This window comes from Cydia strobilella, chromosome Z, assembly GCF_947568885.1.
Source record: "Cydia strobilella chromosome Z, ilCydStro3.1, whole genome shotgun sequence".
Taxonomy (NCBI): Eukaryota; Metazoa; Arthropoda; class Insecta; order Lepidoptera; family Tortricidae; genus Cydia; species Cydia strobilella.
Window position 1 is genome coordinate 40,439,703 of NC_086068.1, and position 18,740 is coordinate 40,458,442.

At 35.6% G+C, this 18,740-nt stretch overlaps 2 protein-coding genes across 3 annotated transcripts in view; both read left to right on the top strand.

Moving 5' to 3' along the window:
- The window catches only part of LOC134754864 (pancreatic triacylglycerol lipase-like), a 36,159-nt gene extending 32,320 nt beyond the window's left edge, over nt 1–3,839 (top strand). Inside the window, exons 9-11 of one of the 2 annotated variants that reach the window (XM_063691311.1) lie at nt 567–678; nt 2,129–2,268; nt 3,170–3,839. In XM_063691311.1, coding sequence (XP_063547381.1) covers nt 567–678; nt 2,129–2,268; nt 3,170–3,384 — 467 coding nt within the window. In that variant the 3' untranslated portion in view covers nt 3,385–3,839. The remainder of the gene's footprint in view (nt 1–566; nt 679–2,128; nt 2,269–3,169) is intronic. The other variant, XM_063691313.1, reaches the window with a different exon arrangement.
- Nucleotides 3,840–13,926: 10,087 nt separating this feature from the next.
- LOC134754970 (acid-sensing ion channel 2-like) overlaps nt 13,927–18,740 on the top strand; it is an 87,439-nt gene continuing 82,625 nt past the window's right edge. The window contains exons 1-3 of the mRNA XM_063691465.1: nt 13,927–14,100; nt 18,197–18,405; nt 18,587–18,732. Of these exons, the coding sequence (XP_063547535.1) occupies nt 13,976–14,100; nt 18,197–18,405; nt 18,587–18,732 (480 nt within the window). The 5' untranslated portion in view covers nt 13,927–13,975. The remainder of the gene's footprint in view (nt 14,101–18,196; nt 18,406–18,586; nt 18,733–18,740) is intronic.

The following is an 18,740-nucleotide window of genomic DNA, read 5'->3' on the forward strand; positions in this document are numbered from 1 at the left end:
AACGGATTGTCAAGTTTTTTATTTTATTTTGTAGTTAATATTATCAGGTTTCTTTTAAATGAATGAATATGTGACCATACTATAGAACATTTAGTTGTTATTTTCAGTAGAAGGAAAAAAATAAAAACATAATTTTCTTAATATTCGGCCGCCATCTTTAAATTCTTAAATGGTATTTTTTTTCCGATTGCAGGTGTCAATACGAATTGATTGATATATCAATCACTAAAATCGGTGCACCCGTTTTGTGTCTAAATTTTTTTTTAAATTATGTAGCCGCCGTTTTGGAAAAGGTCCGCCATCTTGAATTCTAGTGGATGAAATTTGTGTTTCCTCGGATGAAATCATTCAGATTGGTCCCTAGTATCACTGGGCAAAGCGGCTTGCTTTCTGCATCAAGTGCAGCTTTCGATGCAAATATCGCCGTAACCGCTAGTACTATTAGTATTATTATTTATTATCTAATATCAGTTCTGTCTAACCTTCACGTCGACACTGGCATAATTAATGTGACGGGTAGAGTATATACAGGAATATCAAGTAAAATGTTCGTGAATGTTATCCAGATTTGCAGCAAGCGATTTGCAGCCACGGGCGAGCGTACCTGCTCTTTACCGAGTCTCTGCTCACCAACAACTGCTCGTTTAGGGCACATCGCTGGAACTTATCCTACGAAGGGTAACTTGAATTGTTAATAAGTATTAATATCATTATATTTCCATCTCATCAAGGAACTCAGTTGTGCTATATCTATGTGTGTTAATATATCACAAGGTGCTTTGGTGTTCCCATATTTTGTGTGTTAATTGAAATTAGTATTTTTTACTTAGGTATCTAATTGTTTCACACAGGCGAAACCCAAGTAAAATCCGTGTTCCTACAACCAGTGAGATTAAATGCATATTAGGAGTTAGGTACTTATATTATAGTTATGAGGTTACATTACATCAAGAGTTAAATCAAAGAGCTACTTTTTTGCTGAGCACCGCGATAATGGTAAAAGTCAAAAGGTATTGGATTCTACACAGTATTTTGTTATTGGCGTTTTTGTAGTGTGCTAGTGTGGAATGAATTCCTTCTTTGACGATTGACAAAGAAAAGTGCAGTGTATTGTGTACCCAGTTATTTTTTTCTTTGTCATTTCCTTTCTCAGAGACGGTGATTGAATTTTTACTTGTTTTTTTTTATTTTATTTTTTTATAAGAAGTATTTTGTTTCTGAGGTGCTTGTCCTTATCAGACTCGTATTTGGTAATATTTTTTTGTCAGACTTGTGTTTAATGAATGTCAAAGTCAAATATAAGTAGAAACATCTGACACAATTGTTTTTTATACAGTTGCTCAAAAAGTGCTACTGGGTTCAATAATAAAAACAAAATCTATTCTAGTCGAATAAAAGCTAGAAAAACACCTGTTCATAATGTCAAAGTCAATGATGTCACAGAATTAATAATATAAAAAGTTTCGAATTCCATTCCTTAATACTTGTTGCTTTTCTTATTTTTTCGCAACTGTATTAAAAAACGTGGTTCGATACACGTGCGGATATGTCATTCTTCACTCGTCGCGAGTCTTGCCACTCGCCTACGACTCGTGGCAAGATATCTCGGTACTCGTGAAGTAATGACATACTTTCCGCACTAGCATCGAAATGTACTATTTTCGCTTTGCAGTTTAAAATATCATGTCCACAGTGAATAATATTGATTGTTACTCTTAAGGGGCCCACTGATTACCAGTCAGCCGGATGATATCGGCCTGTCGGTTGTTCGGAACTGTCATATTTTTGTTCTAACTGACAGGCTGATATCGTCATAATTATATCAAACAGTGTTATGAATTGAAATTAACGAGTGTGTTAGCTTTAAGGTTGTTTCTTAAAATTCTCTGTTTTAAACCACCTATTTGTCGATGTGAAACATCAAATAGGTACCTAATGTTATGAAAAAGTGTCAACGCTTGTTTTTCTAATAATGTTAACTAGGTATTTCAACGATAATGCTCTGCGCATTATCGTTGAAATACCTAGTTAACCGGTTAATTAAGAAAACTTTGTTGCAACAAGGTCTATATAATTATGTATAGTTAGTTTATGCATGTTGTAGTACTGAGACAGTCGAATCTTACAGGGTGGAGTCGTGCCTCCGCGCAGCGTGCGACTTCACCGGGTCCTGCTCTGAGATGGGCATCAATGCCATCGGCGGGAAGGACTTGCCTAGGGCACAAGGCCCTTACTTTGTGCTGACAACTGAGAGGGTTCCCTATTGTCGTAAGTATCAACGAGATAAGTAAAAACGTGTATAACAGTACCGATTTCACGAAATAACACTCAATAGATGGCGTTGACGCGCGGTACGCAAGTGCCGGCAACTATAACGCGTTTTGAACGCAGAGAAGAATAATCTTGATCGTTGTCGATTTCAGTAGCAAGTAACATTATTTTTATTGTTATAGCCACTCTTTTATTTCATTTTATATGCATGGTAGTAGTAAATTCAGTTTAATATGTTAAGAAAATATACATACTTGTACCCAGAGATGACCAGGGTGCCTAGCCAAGATGCCAACCGTTCAGGTACCTATAGTTTACATTAAAACCAAATCTGCAGCTGGCCTCTGAAATTGGTAATAGAAACGCGTTCCGTATGTCTTTCGCTTTCCAAATGACCAGGGTGCCTAGCCAAGATGCCAACCGTTTACGCTCCGTAGTAAACGAAACGTAACTGTCTCTGTCGCACTAATATGGCAGAGTGATAGAGAGAGATTACGCTATTGTTCGCTTCGGAACGAACGACTGGCATCTTGGCTAGGCACTCGGATTTAGTACCTACAGTTCACGTTAAAACCACTTAAAACCAAATCCGTAGCTGGCCACTGAAATGGGTAATAGAAACGCGTTCCGTATGTGTTTTCCTATACGCTCGTTTGTAGGAGTAAGGACTCTAAAACGCGCCATACTTGACGTAAAACTTGGCGGGCGACTTATATTAGCGTAGACGTACTTAGTGCCAGTTGCACCATCCGCACTTGACAGACTGATCAACGTCACCCGGCGCGCCGCGGCGGTTTACTATGAAACTTTCCATACAATACAATTTAGCGAACTCTTTAACGATTACAAACAGTTGGTGCAACCGACCCTTACTCTATTAATTTTGATGGTCTTTCAGCGTCTGAGTCGGAGCGGCGGCAGCCGGCGCAGCACCTGTTGAAGGACCTGCGCGAGGGCTTCCAGCTGGCGGGGTTCGGCGCGGGCACGCGGCGCCCGCCAACGTCGCGCGCGCCCGACTACGCGGACCCCGATCCTACCACCGCTCGCAACATCATAGACACCCCTACCACCAAAAAATCCTGGTTCAATTGGTGGAAAATTAATTCGAACTAGACATTTGAAACGTACGCGGCAGACCTGCCCAAAATTCAGTTAATTTATGGTAAAGTATGTACTTAATTTGACAGTTCTGTCGGCGCAATATTTACGGTCAGCCAGTCCGGTAAATATGTATTGTTGATGCAACTCGCCGCTGATATTTTATAAATGCGAAAGGACTTCTTGTTCTGTTTGATGCTGATTATTGTATGTGTTTCCTTCCCTCTGTCTGTTATCTTTTCAAGGCAAAGTCACTCAATTCGGTTTACCCGCCAAAACGATTCAACATATACATATTTTAATTAATTTTGTACATAAATAAGTTTATAGGTACTAGAAAATATGCCTTACTAATATGCTCATGTTACCTACTATAAAATTAACTCACCGAGCTGGTCCAAATTGGTGAAAAATGAACATGACTAAGCTTGTACCTAAATGTAAATATGATAGCAAGTTTAATATTATATCTAATCATATAAAATAGCATATTACAAATTTAATTTTCAAATAACTGCTTTTCATTTTAACGACCCGTTTTATTACGTCTATTTCTAAAACAATGCACTGCAATGGGACCCTGGTCGCATAACAACTTTTGTCATATTTTTATGTCATTACATTTTATGCATAAAATTGTGTCATAAAAATCTTTAGTCAGAATTATTCCTGAGTATAACTGGGTTTTCGTCCTAAATGAGTTATGTCATAGTTTTTATGGCCATTAATTTAATTTGCAATTTTAAGTCATCTGTTTGATACCCATAATTGTTTTTCGTTCGAAGTATTGCAGTGCATAGTATTAATATAGACATAAAAAATTAAGTCATATATTTAGTGGTCATAATATGTTTTTTTCATAAATATTACAAAGCATGAATAATAAATATGTATATATATATATACTCTCCCGGCCGGTTTAGGCCACGGCGACTGTTTCAGTTCCGTTGTTGTATACGTTCGTGTGCTCGCATGTGGCTCGCGTAGACGATTTTATTTGCGAAGACCCGTGCACATGACGGGCAGGAAAGCACACCATTGACGTAATTACCTATATACGTAATAGCCGCTGGTGGGCGGGCAGCCCATCCCGTCTGATATCGAGTTCCACAAGTCGACGGGATTTAGTCATTAGTTTGCTTAAAGACAAAAGATCTCCATACTGGTTGGAGAGCCGGCAGTAAAGTTTCGAACCAACGTGATACCGCGATGAGATGCACAATTGTTTCCCATAAAACTGATGCTAAGTCCGAATTTGATAGTCTGCCACGGCGGAACTAGCCGAAAGTACAAAAAAAATAGCTACTTCCGGTGCGAAAAAGGGGGGGTCATTTAACCCATCTGATACTGCAATAAAAGCTATGGCATCAGTTAGAAATTTACTGGTAGATACAGAAAAGCGAAATCTGCCAGTATGATTCCCGCCGGAAGTGCTTGGCATACGCTCTCAAAGGTGACCATCAGGACCCCTAAATTAACCCATCTGATACCAGCATGAAACCAATTCCAGTCGGTAGATATGAACCTTCTCTTCAGGAATATATAAGTCTGCCAGGGCGCTTTCAGCCGAAACACCTTGACATACGAGATTATGTGGCGCAACATCCGTGGTACCCGTATAACCCGTATTTTGGAATTGTACATATTACGGACATTTCAAATACTGCAGGCTTATTAATTTATTACTCTATGCTTATATTTGTATATTATTACGTTATTAATAACACATATTTATAATAAATTTAGTTAAAATAAATTAAATAATGTGATTAATATGATTAATAGTCATTGAATTAGCTATATGAATCGTTTGTCTTTGTCTGTCATTTTGACTTATGTATTTGTAAGAAAAGGATAAAACATAATTTAACTAATTCAGGCTCGTAAAGTTTTACGAATAAGGGGGTATTAGTATTCATAGCTAAATCAGGCTTGTAATGCGACATAAAATGATTTTTGGTGGTTTCTTTTACGCTTGAGGCGTTTTTTCACCTATTTGGTGTATCTAATCACTATCTTATGTAGAGGAGAGAGGGGCAAGACGAGTAAGACGGGGTAGCGGCTTTTATGGCGACACGACTGACCAACCATCAGAATCCCGTTAACGCATGACGATGCGTCGGCATCATAGCAATCAGTTCGCACAGTGACCGGCTAGACAAATGGTGTCGTTAATTATTTATTTGCAAAAAAACTGTTTTTGCCATATTCCTTGTTATTTTTAGGGTTCTGTACCCAAAGGGTAAAAACGGGACCCTATAACTAAGACTCCGCTTTCTGTCTGTCTGTCTGTCCGTCTGTCACCAGGCTGTATCTCATCAACCGTGATAGCTAGACAGATGAAATTTTCACAGATGATGTATTTCTGTTGCCGTTATAACAAACTAAAACTAATTGTTTATAACACCTGTATTCATTACCTGTAATGCACAATTGATGAATAAATGATTCTAAAAACATAATAAAATAAATATTTAAGTGGGGTTCCCATACAACAAACGTGACTTTTTTGCCATTTTTTGCGTAATGGTATTATGGTACGGAACCTTACGTGCGCGAGTCCGACTCGCACTTGGCCGGTTTTTGTGTTTTATTTGGTTTGCGTTTGTTTCCTTATTATCGCCAGCACATATATACTGTTAATTTATTCCTATGGCCCAGCAATCACGCCAACAGCTAAGGACTTGTTTGGTTTCAAGTACGGTTTATTTTACAAAAAACTCGAATTTCATTAGGCAGATGGGGCAAGATGGGGTACATCTTGACGGCCGTAGTTTTAGTGATAAACTGATGAAGAATTGCGGATTTGAATTTATTTATTCTTCAACATCAACATCAACATCAAACATTTATTCAGCAAATAGGCCACAGGGGCACTTTTACATGTCAATTTTTACAAACAATAAAATTAACCCAACAAACAATAAAATTAACAAGGGAAGATGGGGTACATGTTAGCTGTAAACACATTTTCTGTTTCTCAGACGACTTAAGAAATAAAAGTAAAACAGTTCGTGAGAAGTTATCAGACGATGGACCCAAAAGCCAAAAATTTTAGTTTTGTTTAGGCCCTAAATATAATATTTATATGAATCATTCTTATCTTGTCCCGTAGGGGTCCCCATCTTACCATACTTGGGGGCAAGATGGAGAGAAGGCACTTTTGGCCATTTTAATTTATTTTTAATTTAATTATCTAACTAGAGAGTTCCTAGTAAGTGTTGATTATGAAAGACTGATTACCAAAGATAAAAATAAAAATAACAAAAACTTAAAAAAATAGCATTTTCAGTTTTATTGGACTTGAAACATTAAGTATCCCGTCATGCCCACCTCTCCCCTACATTTCTTGACGTTGACGCAAAACTGACGTAGTTTAACATTCAGGGTGTTGTTTTATAACACTACAAATTGAGATAACTAAGGTCTGTTTTTTTATTCCGTAGACTAAAATGACGTTTCATACCTATGTAAGACATGACATTTCTTAGTACCACATGAAATGTCATTTTAGTCTACGGATTACGGAATAAAAAACAGAATGTAATCTATTGGAGTCTTAGTAATAGGGTCCCGTTTTTACCCTTTGGGTCCGGAACCCTAAAAATGATTTAAAATGTTCATATTTGGATTATTGGTAAAAATCGTCCTTGACGTTGAAAATCCTGTCTTTTTACACCCGTTTACAATAAGTATGTAATAATAATAATTTTGTTCATTTTGGTAAATAAAGGATATTGTAATTTGAAATTATTGTATTATTTATATATAAGGTGCTAACAAATTAGCTACAGAAATTTTACGAGATGGTTGGTACTTTACACTAGAACAATTAACTTTTAATAGAAATTAAGAAAGTTTCTCATAATTTTTATTTTATTTACCGAACAAAATAAATAAACTATAATTCTATCTAAAAAATAATCATCATGTATTTAACTGCTTGTTTGTCTTAAATGTCATTGTCAACGTGACATTTGATTTATCAGCGTGAAGTGGCCAGTTAAGTTTTATATTTAAAAGAGGTTTTAGAATCTGTTCAATGAGGTCTCATTTAATTATCTCATTAACAGAGTTTTTTTTACAAAGCAAATTTGTTTTCCAATTTTCTCAAAATAACATCATAAAACCTATAATGTTTTATACTTACATATACTTCAGGAGCCGAGTACTATCAACTGTAAAGATATCGGTAGCTAATTTGTTAGCACCTTTATAAGGCAAACAAAGAAGTACAAAGCCGTAAGCAGGTATTAAATTAATGCCCAAATTATATTGTGTATATTAATAAATTTGAAATATATGTTATTAATGGCATAAAAATATACAAATATAAGCATTAGGTAATAAATCATAAGCCTGCAATAATTAAAATGTCTGTAATCTGTACAATTCCAAAATACGGGTTCCACGGATATTGCTCACATAATCTCGTATGTCAAGGTGTTTCGGCTGAAAGCGCCCTGGCAGACTTATATATTCCTGAAGAGAAGGTTCATATCTACCGACTGGAATTGGTTTCGTGCTGGTATCAGATGGGTTAATTTAGGGGTCCCGATGGTCACCTTTGAGAGCGTATGCCAAGCACTTCCGGCAGGAATCATACTGGCAGATTTCGCTTTTCTGTATCTACCAGTAAATTTCTAACTGATGCCATAGCTTTTATTGCAGTATCAGATGGGTTAAATGACCCCCCCTTTTTCGCACCGGAAGTGGCTATTTTTTTTGTACTTTCGGCTAGTTCCGCCGTGGCAGACTATCAAATTCGGACTTAGCATCAGTTTTATGGGAAACCATTGTGCATCTCATCGCGGTATCACGTTGGTTCGAAACTTTACTGCCGGCTCTTCTACCATACAGGGCGGTCCGCTTCCTGCTTCTACCACAGAAGCGGGTCAATGTTGCAGTTCTCATGTGGCGCTTAAGCACATGTTTATACCTGAGAAGTTGTCCGCCGTGCTTTCGCTTGCCCTCCTCCAGCTCCGAGTAAAAGATGCGCCTAGCCACCCGACCCTCTCCTTGAAACGTGGCCGCCCCAACGAAGTTGTCGTCGCATAATATAAACTTCGATTCCACCCACTTTGGCTTTTCGCAAAACTTTGGAGTTCCGTACGCGATCGGAACAGCTGATCTTTAAGATTTTGCGAAGACATTGTAGGTGGAAACGGTCTAATGTACGGATGTGATGACGGTATACGGTCCACGTTTCAGAAGAGTACAAGATGTTAGGAAGCACAACAGCCATATATATGGAGATTTTTGTCGCCAATGTTAAGTCATGTGAGCGGAAGACCCTTGCATCCAGCTTGTATGGTTGTGAGGAACCCATGAAGCAAATATTACTTTAGTCATAATCATAACCACACAAACCCGTATAAAAGAGGAGATCGAAGGAGAGGAGCCCCCTCCAGTAGAAGTAACGGTTTTATAAAAGAAACTAATCATAGATAAAGATTTATTGCAATAGTAGGTATATAGGTTAGGTTCGTCAGGTTTCTTTAGGTGTCCGAAGGACAAACCACGCAGAAATAGGAGCCCCGCGTAAGCTCACGCTTAAAAACGGTTTTTCAATAGGGTATTTGACAACATTAAAAATATATAACGAATTGCTGTCATCCTGAAAGATAATAAACTAATAAAGTATATTTCACTATATTTGAATGTAAAATATGTTTAGTTTTTGGAAAATAAACGAAAGAAAATTTAATATTTTTTGAAATTTCATCAGGGACGTGAACGCTCTGTGATTGGTCAACGCTCGGATGACGTCACACGCGGGTAAACATTCTTGATTGCCTTGAGTGTTGTAACTGTTTTATTTGTATTTAGTTAATTTTAGTTATTGTTCCACAGTTTTCTGATATATTCCGATTTATCCGTATATCTAGTAACACAATATTCATAAGAATCTCAAAATGGAGCCGAAATATGTGAAAGCTGATAGCGGCAACCTACCAGACATAGACGCATTAATGGTTGCACTTTTCTTTAAAGATAATCCGGATTACTATGCTGCGGAACTTAGAAATGTAAAAACAGCTGTGTGAGTATACGTAGAAATTGTTTATTTACGAACATTTCGATTTCGATGATACGAATACGACGACGATATATATATAGAATACGATGACGAGAATAGTATCTCCATACTGCACTTTAGTTTGAAATAAAAAGGATGCTACTAACTACCTACTAATGCTGAAAGAGCTATGTTATGAGGTTATGTAGTAATACATTAAATACCTAGATCTTGTTTCGTTAAATACAACAAAATCCGCTGCTTTAACTACCATATTTATTTACAGTTAAATATTACTTACATCGAAGTGGTCTTCACACATAAAAACATTTGTATGCGCTAAAATGCTCTTTGGGTCTCTTCGCGCTAGTTTTAACCACATTTTTCTTTTTTTGGGATTCGTTGGAACGGAAACACAATTTATCTGGATTTTTTATAGTCGTACTTGAACATTGCGGCACTATACACCATTTATATACCATTTTACAGTGAAATAATCAATTCAATGCACATAAACCATAAGATTTACTAAGGTCATTGACTGAGTTTACTCGCGTGTGACGTCACACGTGTCACGTGATTAGCCCCTTTGCAAAAACAGCGTTTAAGGCGCGTTCAAAATAAATAAACTTTAACATTGTTTTTTTATATTTAATACAGGAAATTTCACGGAAATATCAATGTAGTGTAATTATTAAGTCATAAACAATCAATTAAAACCATTTTCAAAAATTAGTCAAATAGCCTATATTCAATATTAAAAAATAAACGTTGATAAGTAATAAAATATGAAATATGTATATTTTTCGTATTTCTACATTAATAGTAGGGTTTTATGTAGATTACGACGTTTAAAGGAAACTAATGAGTGTTAAACTCATCAATAAGTAGTCGTGAATTGGAACAAGTATAAATTTGAAAAAATTGGAAAGTAAAAAGCCTAGTGCTTTCCGCACGCTAAACAGCTACGTAAAGTAGCACTTTTGAGCAACTGTATTAAAATAGTAGAAAGTATGTCAGTATGTCATTACACATTACCTCACGAGTACCGAGATATCTTGCCAAGACTCGGGACGAGTGAAGAATGACATTTCCTCGCGTGTATCGAACGACTTTTTTAATACAGTTGCGAAAAAATAAGAAAAACAAGTAAGGAATTCGAAACTTTTATATTATTAATTATGTGACATCATTGACTTTGACATTATGAAGAGGTGTGTTTTTAGCTGGGTGTTATTATTATTGAACCCACTTCAATGAAAGTTTTTTTAAATGCATGTTCTATAAGACAGTAACAATTGTAAATATAAAACATTGTACTATTATTACCCAAATATCATTAATTACGATTATTTGTGTATCGTACATTTATGAAAACAATATCGAATGTTGCCTTTGGAAACTTAAAGCAGAAAGAAAAACGCCTCTTCTTTGACAGGCGTTCCGTTCCATCCAGACAACTTATTAAGAACGGTTTTTCAATATTTAATATAACAAAATAGACGTGTTATAATGATGAAGAGATATGTAATAAAATATGAAATATGTATATTTTTCGTATTCTTACATTAGCAGTAGGTTTTTATGTTCATTACGACGTTTAAAGGAAATTAACACTCATCAATAAGTAGTCATGAATTGGAACAAGAATAAATTTAAAAAAATTGGAAAAGTGAAAAGCACTTGTTCGCGAAAACCAACTTTCCGCACGCTAAACAGCTACGTAAAGTAGCACTTTTTGAGAAACTGTATTAAAATAGTACATTACTACCAAAGATAGATATAATTACTACGGAGGCTGGGAAGTAAGGGGTTGCCGGCCGAATGCATATATATATATATACGGCCGAACGTAGTGAGGCCGGATAGTTATGAGGCCGACAACCCCTTTCCACGCCGATGTATGTATAGTGCTTTTCTCAAACATGCAATGAAATAAATAAAGAAACCTCCACGAAATTAAAGTTTTATTAGTTTTTAACTAAAAGTAAACGAGGCACAAAATATAAGTACCACTTATGCGTATCTTTATCACACGTGTCGTATATTTTACACATGTAGTTTATCAATTTATTACACAAATTTTCAAGATATATTTATGTATCTGATTTTTTTCGCCTTGCATCCGTCTGTAGTTTTAGCCACATACTTAACTAAGATTCCATAGTTTTTTATGTTGATATTATGCTTCACATACATCGTTGCCTTAAACATGAAATATAATTAACAGGTATTCCTAACAAAATCAATTCGTTGCCTTCCAAAACGGCGTTATTTAGAAAAAGTATATTTGGAATGGCTCCAATTTTTTTTAATAAAATTCCAAATGAGCTAAGAAATACAGATGACATGATTAGTTTTAAAAGTAAGTTATTTAAATTTTTAATTGACAAAGCATATTATAGTGTAAGTGAATTTTAGTTAGATGATTTTGATAAGTAATGTTAACTGTGCTCAGCATGAAGCCACAGTCCATAAATGGAAAATTGTACGCCTTACGGCACAACATAGTGATACAATGATTATGTGAGACCTGTACTTATGTATGTACCTTGCCTATGTTGAACAAATAAATGCTTTTGACTTTTCATTTAATATTTTCGTCGAAACTCATATTAAATAACACAATCAACAACGCACAATAAATCCAATGAAATAGAATTACAGAATGAAAAATGTTCAACTTTACCTCCAAAACGATTAAAAAAATACCTACGCGTGTTTGAGTAGACATTTTTACCGCTTATATTTAAATAAAATATTTTAAATCTGTATTTGTAATTATAGTTTGTCAAAGGACTCTTATTTGAAACATAGACAGAGAGAATCATACTATCTTTATCTTACACTAGTACTAGCACCCGAAAGAAAAGGATAGTATAGTTTTTTTTGTTCTTATTTACTGCCAATTTGGTTTGACCAACTATAAATTTGCAATTCAATATTATTGGAATTTGTTAATAATGTTTTATTTATGATTTTTTTGGAAATTCTATACAAATAAAACTGCAAAATATATCAAAAAATATCGTTTATTGTTTTTTTTATAGTCGTATTGGCAGAATGTCATTCCGAACCAAAAAGTATGGACGGAATAGAAAGGACGACAATCTCTTATGGCAGAACTATTGCAAAAGTGACCAGCTTTCAGCTGTAAATAATAGTTCCTAATCTCTCCGGTGGCGCTAGTTGTTAGGCTCTGGGATATGAGTATAACATGAACCATAATATAAGGCAACAAATAACCCGACCAAATTACGTAGGTTGTTTTTGGTAGTATTTCGGTGTAGTGTGGCGCCGCCTAATTACTGTTTTTTGATGGACACTTTTCATACATAGAGATTTGGCTCCTTTATATAGTCTCCATGCCAAAAAGCAAATATTGGTTATAGTTTTTTGTATGGCTGAATGCCATGATGTTGTGTCACAAATATACGTGAAATGGAAATTAAAAAAAAGCCACTTCCCGACCTCTCTTCTAGCCGCGCCTGAGACGTGATACTTCCCAGCCTAATATAAAGAACGTAATATCAATATTACATAGCATGTTTGAGAAAAAGAAGTTGCGCGGTGATTTTCAAGTAGGTACAAGGTAGCTGAGTTTCGAGACTAAAACTAGTTCATATACCCAATTATTAGGGTTCCGTAGCCAAATGGCAAAAAACGGAACCCTTATGGATTCGTCATGTCTGTCTGTCCGCATTAAGATTTTCACATAAAAATAGAAAAAAGAATCATAAATTTTGGGGGTTCCCCGTACTTAGAACTGAGTCAAAAAAAAAATTTCATCAAACCCATACGTGTGGGATATTAGGGATAGTCTTCAAAAAAGATATTGAGGTTTCTAATATCATTTTTTTCTAAACTGAATTATTTGCGCGAGACACTCCCAAAGTGGTAAAATGTCCCCCCCCCTGTAACTCCTAAAATAAGAGAATGATAAAACTAAAAAAATATATGATGTACATTACCATTTACTTCCACCGAAAATTGGTTTGAACGAGATCTAGTAAGTAGTTTTTGTTTAATACGTCATAAATCGTAAACCGCAATTTACCTTTCATTCAATCAACTCGAATATAAAAAGCAAAAAAAGTACGGAACCCTCGGTGCGCGAGTCCGACTCGCACTTGGCCGGTTTTTACTTGCTTAGCATATTCAATACAAATCAGCTTCATGCAGTCAGCCAGTCCATAGCTGACCATAATTTAACATCTTACCAATCAACCACCTCGGTTAAACGGTAGACCTACAACAAGAGCGATTTCGTTGCTGCCTCTTAGTCTATCGGGTAGGTATCCAAAATATTGGTACCTAAATGAAATAATATCTACCTATATTAGACATATCACCATTTTTCTACCACGCTACACCACACCTAAACGCCAAACTGTTGCATTTTGTGTCACATGCAATCACTTTAAAAGTACACCAATTTATTAATATTACATAATTATATTTTATTCATATTTGCTGTCACTTAGTAAAATTGCACTGTCAAGTACATAGGTATAACAATAGTCAAATAACTCTTGCCCAGTGTTGAGCCGCGTCATCGTCACTGTCGGAGCTGCATTGTGCGAAACGATGAAGTTTAATAATTATTTTATGAGGACTAGGGCAGTGCTTCAACAGAGGCTTTCGTTTTTTGTGTGGAACAGTAATATTAATGGCTTCAAACATTTAGTGAGGAGCAAAAATATTCTGGTCAAGTAAGTATAGTAAAGTCGATACTTTTTAGGGTTCCGTACCGAAAAGGTAAAAAGTTCAAGTATCATGTTGTGCATATGGATATAAGAGGCCGTAGTCGATTTTGGAGCAAAAATTTAAAATTGATAGATTTAGTCGTTAAAATTATACACGTTTTGTTACGTAATATCTAAATAACAAGTATTGGTTTCTATTAGCACGTCTTCTCATCTTGCCTTTTAATAATGAGGTCGCGAGCGTGCGTCACCGGTAATATATGAAAAGAAGGGACAGTTTTTAAAAATTCATCAAAAATTTATGGTGGTAAATTATACAAATTGATGTATAAGAATAGTTTCAGCAAATGTTGTAGATTGTTTAAGTATCAAAATTACGTCGATATTAAGTCGATTTTCAGAGAAATTGTCACTTGTTTTGAAGCAATTTCTGGAGAAAATTGATTTCGTCTAACTTTCATTTACACTACTTCAAAGTCATAATAATAAAAATGTAGTCTGACAAACGTCAAGTACAGGATATGTGTAATACAAAATTACTATGTTTAGCAGTCCAAACTTTACGAAATTTACAAATAAGAGCGACAAAATCAGTGCTTTACGCGCGTTTACCTAAACGTCCATCAGAAAAGCAAACATTACTAATTTAGTGAGTCTGTTTTCAAAAAATTGATCTGATAAAAGGTAAGATAAGAAGACGTGCTAATAGAAACTAGTACTTGTTATTTCAATTAGGTAACAAAAGGTGTACAATTTCACCGACTAAATCTATCAATTTTACATTTTTGCTACTAAAATCGACACCGGCCTCTATAAATGAGTAGTTTCAAACATGAGCCTTGCAATATTTAACCTAACTTATACCTAATACAAATAAAATGTTAAATTGTACCTTATTAGGTACATCTTAAAACCAAAGATAGATATAACTCCGTAATAGATGGATACAGTCTAAGGAAAAAACGTGCCTCGAAAATCAAGAAAATTTGATTCTCGTTTAGAGGGCGCTACTAGCTTTGGCCTACTGACGTATAGATGGCGTTGACGGTTTTGTTTGTTATTTAACAATTTTAACGCATATAAATGAAAGAACATGGGTCAAAATCATAAAAACAATTAATGCAAATAAAAAAAACATTTATCCATATTTAAATACATTTTAACGTATTTTTATAAATCTTCATTTTTAGTTTTAAAGTATGTCGATAGATGGCAGGGAATTTACAGTGGTTACAAAATTTACTATGACAGTACCGCTCTATCTTATTATATCCCTCTTTGTTAAAACTTATCATTTAAATATTCTTCGACAGCTCTTGTTAATAAGGGTTTCTTTTAATTTTCTTACAAACAGATGTTCTTTATTTTCTTCCTTTATATTTTGTGGTAGTTTAGCTTTATGGACATCGATAATGGATAATGGGCCAGACGAATGGAGTTTTAATCTGGAGGGTGGTGGCATTCACGTTGTTTTTTTTTCTTAGTGTAGGTATAAGTTAGCTGTACATCTTCACGTTTGATATATAATTCTGAATGTTTGCGGACAAATAATATAAATGTTTGCGATAGGTAGGTAAGCATTTTGTGTTCTTTAAAATGAGGTTTACAACTATCAGTTTGTTTAATGTTTACGAGTATGCGGATAAGTTTTTTTGTAAAGTAAAAAGAAAGGGAGCGTCTGTACTGTGTCCCATAGGATTATTCTATAAGAAAGCCAGAAATAAACTGTGGCTACGGCTAAAGTCGTACAAACGCAGAGAACACTTTCTTCCAAAAGAAACCTGAGCACCTCATACCTACAAGAGTGGGTCACACTCCACCCAGATAGACTACCTGCTCATAAGAAGGAGCCAAATCGGCAAAGTGTCTAACTGCAAAGTTATTCCTGGCGAAAGCCTCACTGAGCCTCACATCGCAACACCGCATCATGGTTCGAGTGACGTGACGACGAAAATCATCATTGTACACAGACGAAGTCGCGGGCCTAAGCAAGAGAAACAGAAGACCTCAAGTTTATTCACTGTTAAAAAAATCGTGCCACTTCAAAATCAACAGTATACCGGGTGTTTCCTGTAACAGGAGCATTAAATTAAACTGGAGGCTGTACACCTCAAACTGACCAACATTTGTTCAGCAACTTTTAAAAATAACTTGTGTTTTGATTTTTATTACACTTTAAAGTTTATTTTAAGAAGCAATGTATTGCAAAATTTGTTATGTTTAAAGGGTGACAAGCAACGTCAAACACACAGATGGCAGCGTATACTGAAAATAATATTTAATTAGTATGAAAAAGGTATAATCTAAAATTTTCATAATTTTAAAAAGTTGCTGAACAAATGTTGGTCAGTTTGAGGAGTACAGCCTCCAGTTTAATTTAATGCTCCTGTTACAGGAAACACCCGGTACCTATAATCATTTCAGTTCATTTTGATAAAGGACCTTAAATAGTTGATTGTTAACCAAGAGTTGAAAGGCACCCATTTCTGCATTTTCATTTCATTTCGGAAATCGTGCCTTTCACTCGAGTTAAACACTCTACTTTTCATATCGAATGCGAGGAAACAAAACAAGACAAGGCAATTTTGCTAAATCAGTAACTAAAGTACTACGTACTACCAAAGAAAGATATAACTCCGTAATAGATGGATACAGTCTAAGGAAAAAACGTGCCTCGAAAATCAAGAAAATTTGATTCTCGATCAGAGGGCGCTACTAGCTTTGGCCTACTGTCGTTGTGTCATTTTGGTGTACTGTAGATGGCGTTGACGGTTTCGTTTGTTATTTAACAATTTTAACGCATATCAGTGAAAGAACATGGGTCAAAATCATAAAAATAATTAATGCAAATAAAAAAAATCATTTATCCATATTTAACAAAACTTCCGTGAGACACAGGCATATTAAATATATTAATAACGGGTCACTCACGTATTTTAAATCGAAAACGCTCGACATGTTTCACTCCGTACCGAGTAGCGTCATCAGGAGCTTGCATCGACGGTGACGGGCCGGCGCAGACTGCGGGCCGCAAGCCGCAACCCTCCGCGACTCCTCCGCGAATACGTGAGTGACCCGTTATTAATATATTTAATATATCTATATTTAAATACATTTTATCGCATTTTTATAAAACTTTATTTTTAGTTTTAAAGTGTGTCGATAGATGGCAGTGAATTTACTGTGGTTACAAAATCTACTATGACAGTACCGCTCTATCTTATTATATCCTCTTGGTACTACTGGTACTACCTAACAGACCTGCGGCCATGATTTTTTTCCTAAGGACTTACTTGCAATCGGAGACTACATGTGTGAAGATAAATAACCCCTAGCGAAAAACATTTAGATTGCAATATTTACGAAAACACACATATTTAAACAAACTGCAGTAATTTTAAAATGATTTGGTTATTATAGTATCAAAATCAGCGGGATTGCCTCTTATTTACTTTTTAATTTTTTCGTTCTAAAACTCCCAATAGTCAACGGCATCCCAGTCATTTAGCCAACATAATAAAAGTATTTAAAGAAATTTATAAATTAAATAACAATTTAATGAATAAATTTAGCAATTTTTATATTTTATTTTATTTTATTTTCACGAATATAGTGATAAATAACTTTATTATCGTACAAACGTGTGCGTGCTGCTGATGGCTGTATGATACTGCCTTTGCTCATTTACGCAAGTGTATGGTTTAAAAAAAATTTTTTTTGGTGTATTCCTTTTGGCCTTATGATATCGAGTAAATACAATCCAACAAAAAAGTGGAAAATCCAAGAATAATTTATTTTTACAATTTACTTACATCATTTTTGGTAAAAAACGATTCAATGCGGGATATGCAAAATTACAACAATTATCAATTGTTCCATGCGGGGAAATAAAGACACTATTTTTTTATTCTGTTGCTCGTGGGACGGGAACGCAGAGGAGTACAATACTTTTCTGCACTAGAGCAGAAAAGTTTCAGTTTCTGCGCACTTTTTAGAACAACAACGACCCACTTTCAGAGCATGAGATATGAAAACATTTTTTCAAAATGTACCTACTTAAGTAATAAAAACTTAGTTTGAGTCATGGCATTGGCAATGGCAGATGGTTATGGGCGGCGGTGCTGGTCGCGTCGGCGGGCTGCATGGTCGTGCTGTTGAAGCCGACGGGGGCGGCGCGCGACAGCCCCGCACTGAGCTACAACCCCGAAACGCGCTACCTTCTCTGGACGACTACCTTCCCAGCTGTCACCGTGTGTGAGACGTTTTATGCCGCGACGGCTCAAAGGAAGTTCACGGATAGCGCTCAGTTTGGTAAGCCCTAGTGTACAAACTACTTACCTACGCCTAATTTAATACATATTTAATTTGTTAAGTAATTGAGGTTGTTCCTTCAATGCACTGAGAATGTAGCAGAAATTATTCTGTAATTTCAAATTTTAGATTTAAGTAGTTGTTCTTGAGCTCACTATAGTATATTGATTTTCTTTCAAAGGTCCCCTGATCAAAAAACTATCGTACAACTATCGCCGCTATTTGACGAACTTGCTGTACAGAATAGGGTCCTGTACAAAGGAGGTTTGCGTACCTTGCGGCTCCACGGTGCCTTGCGACCTGCCCTGGAGGCAGATAATTGATTACGTAACTAT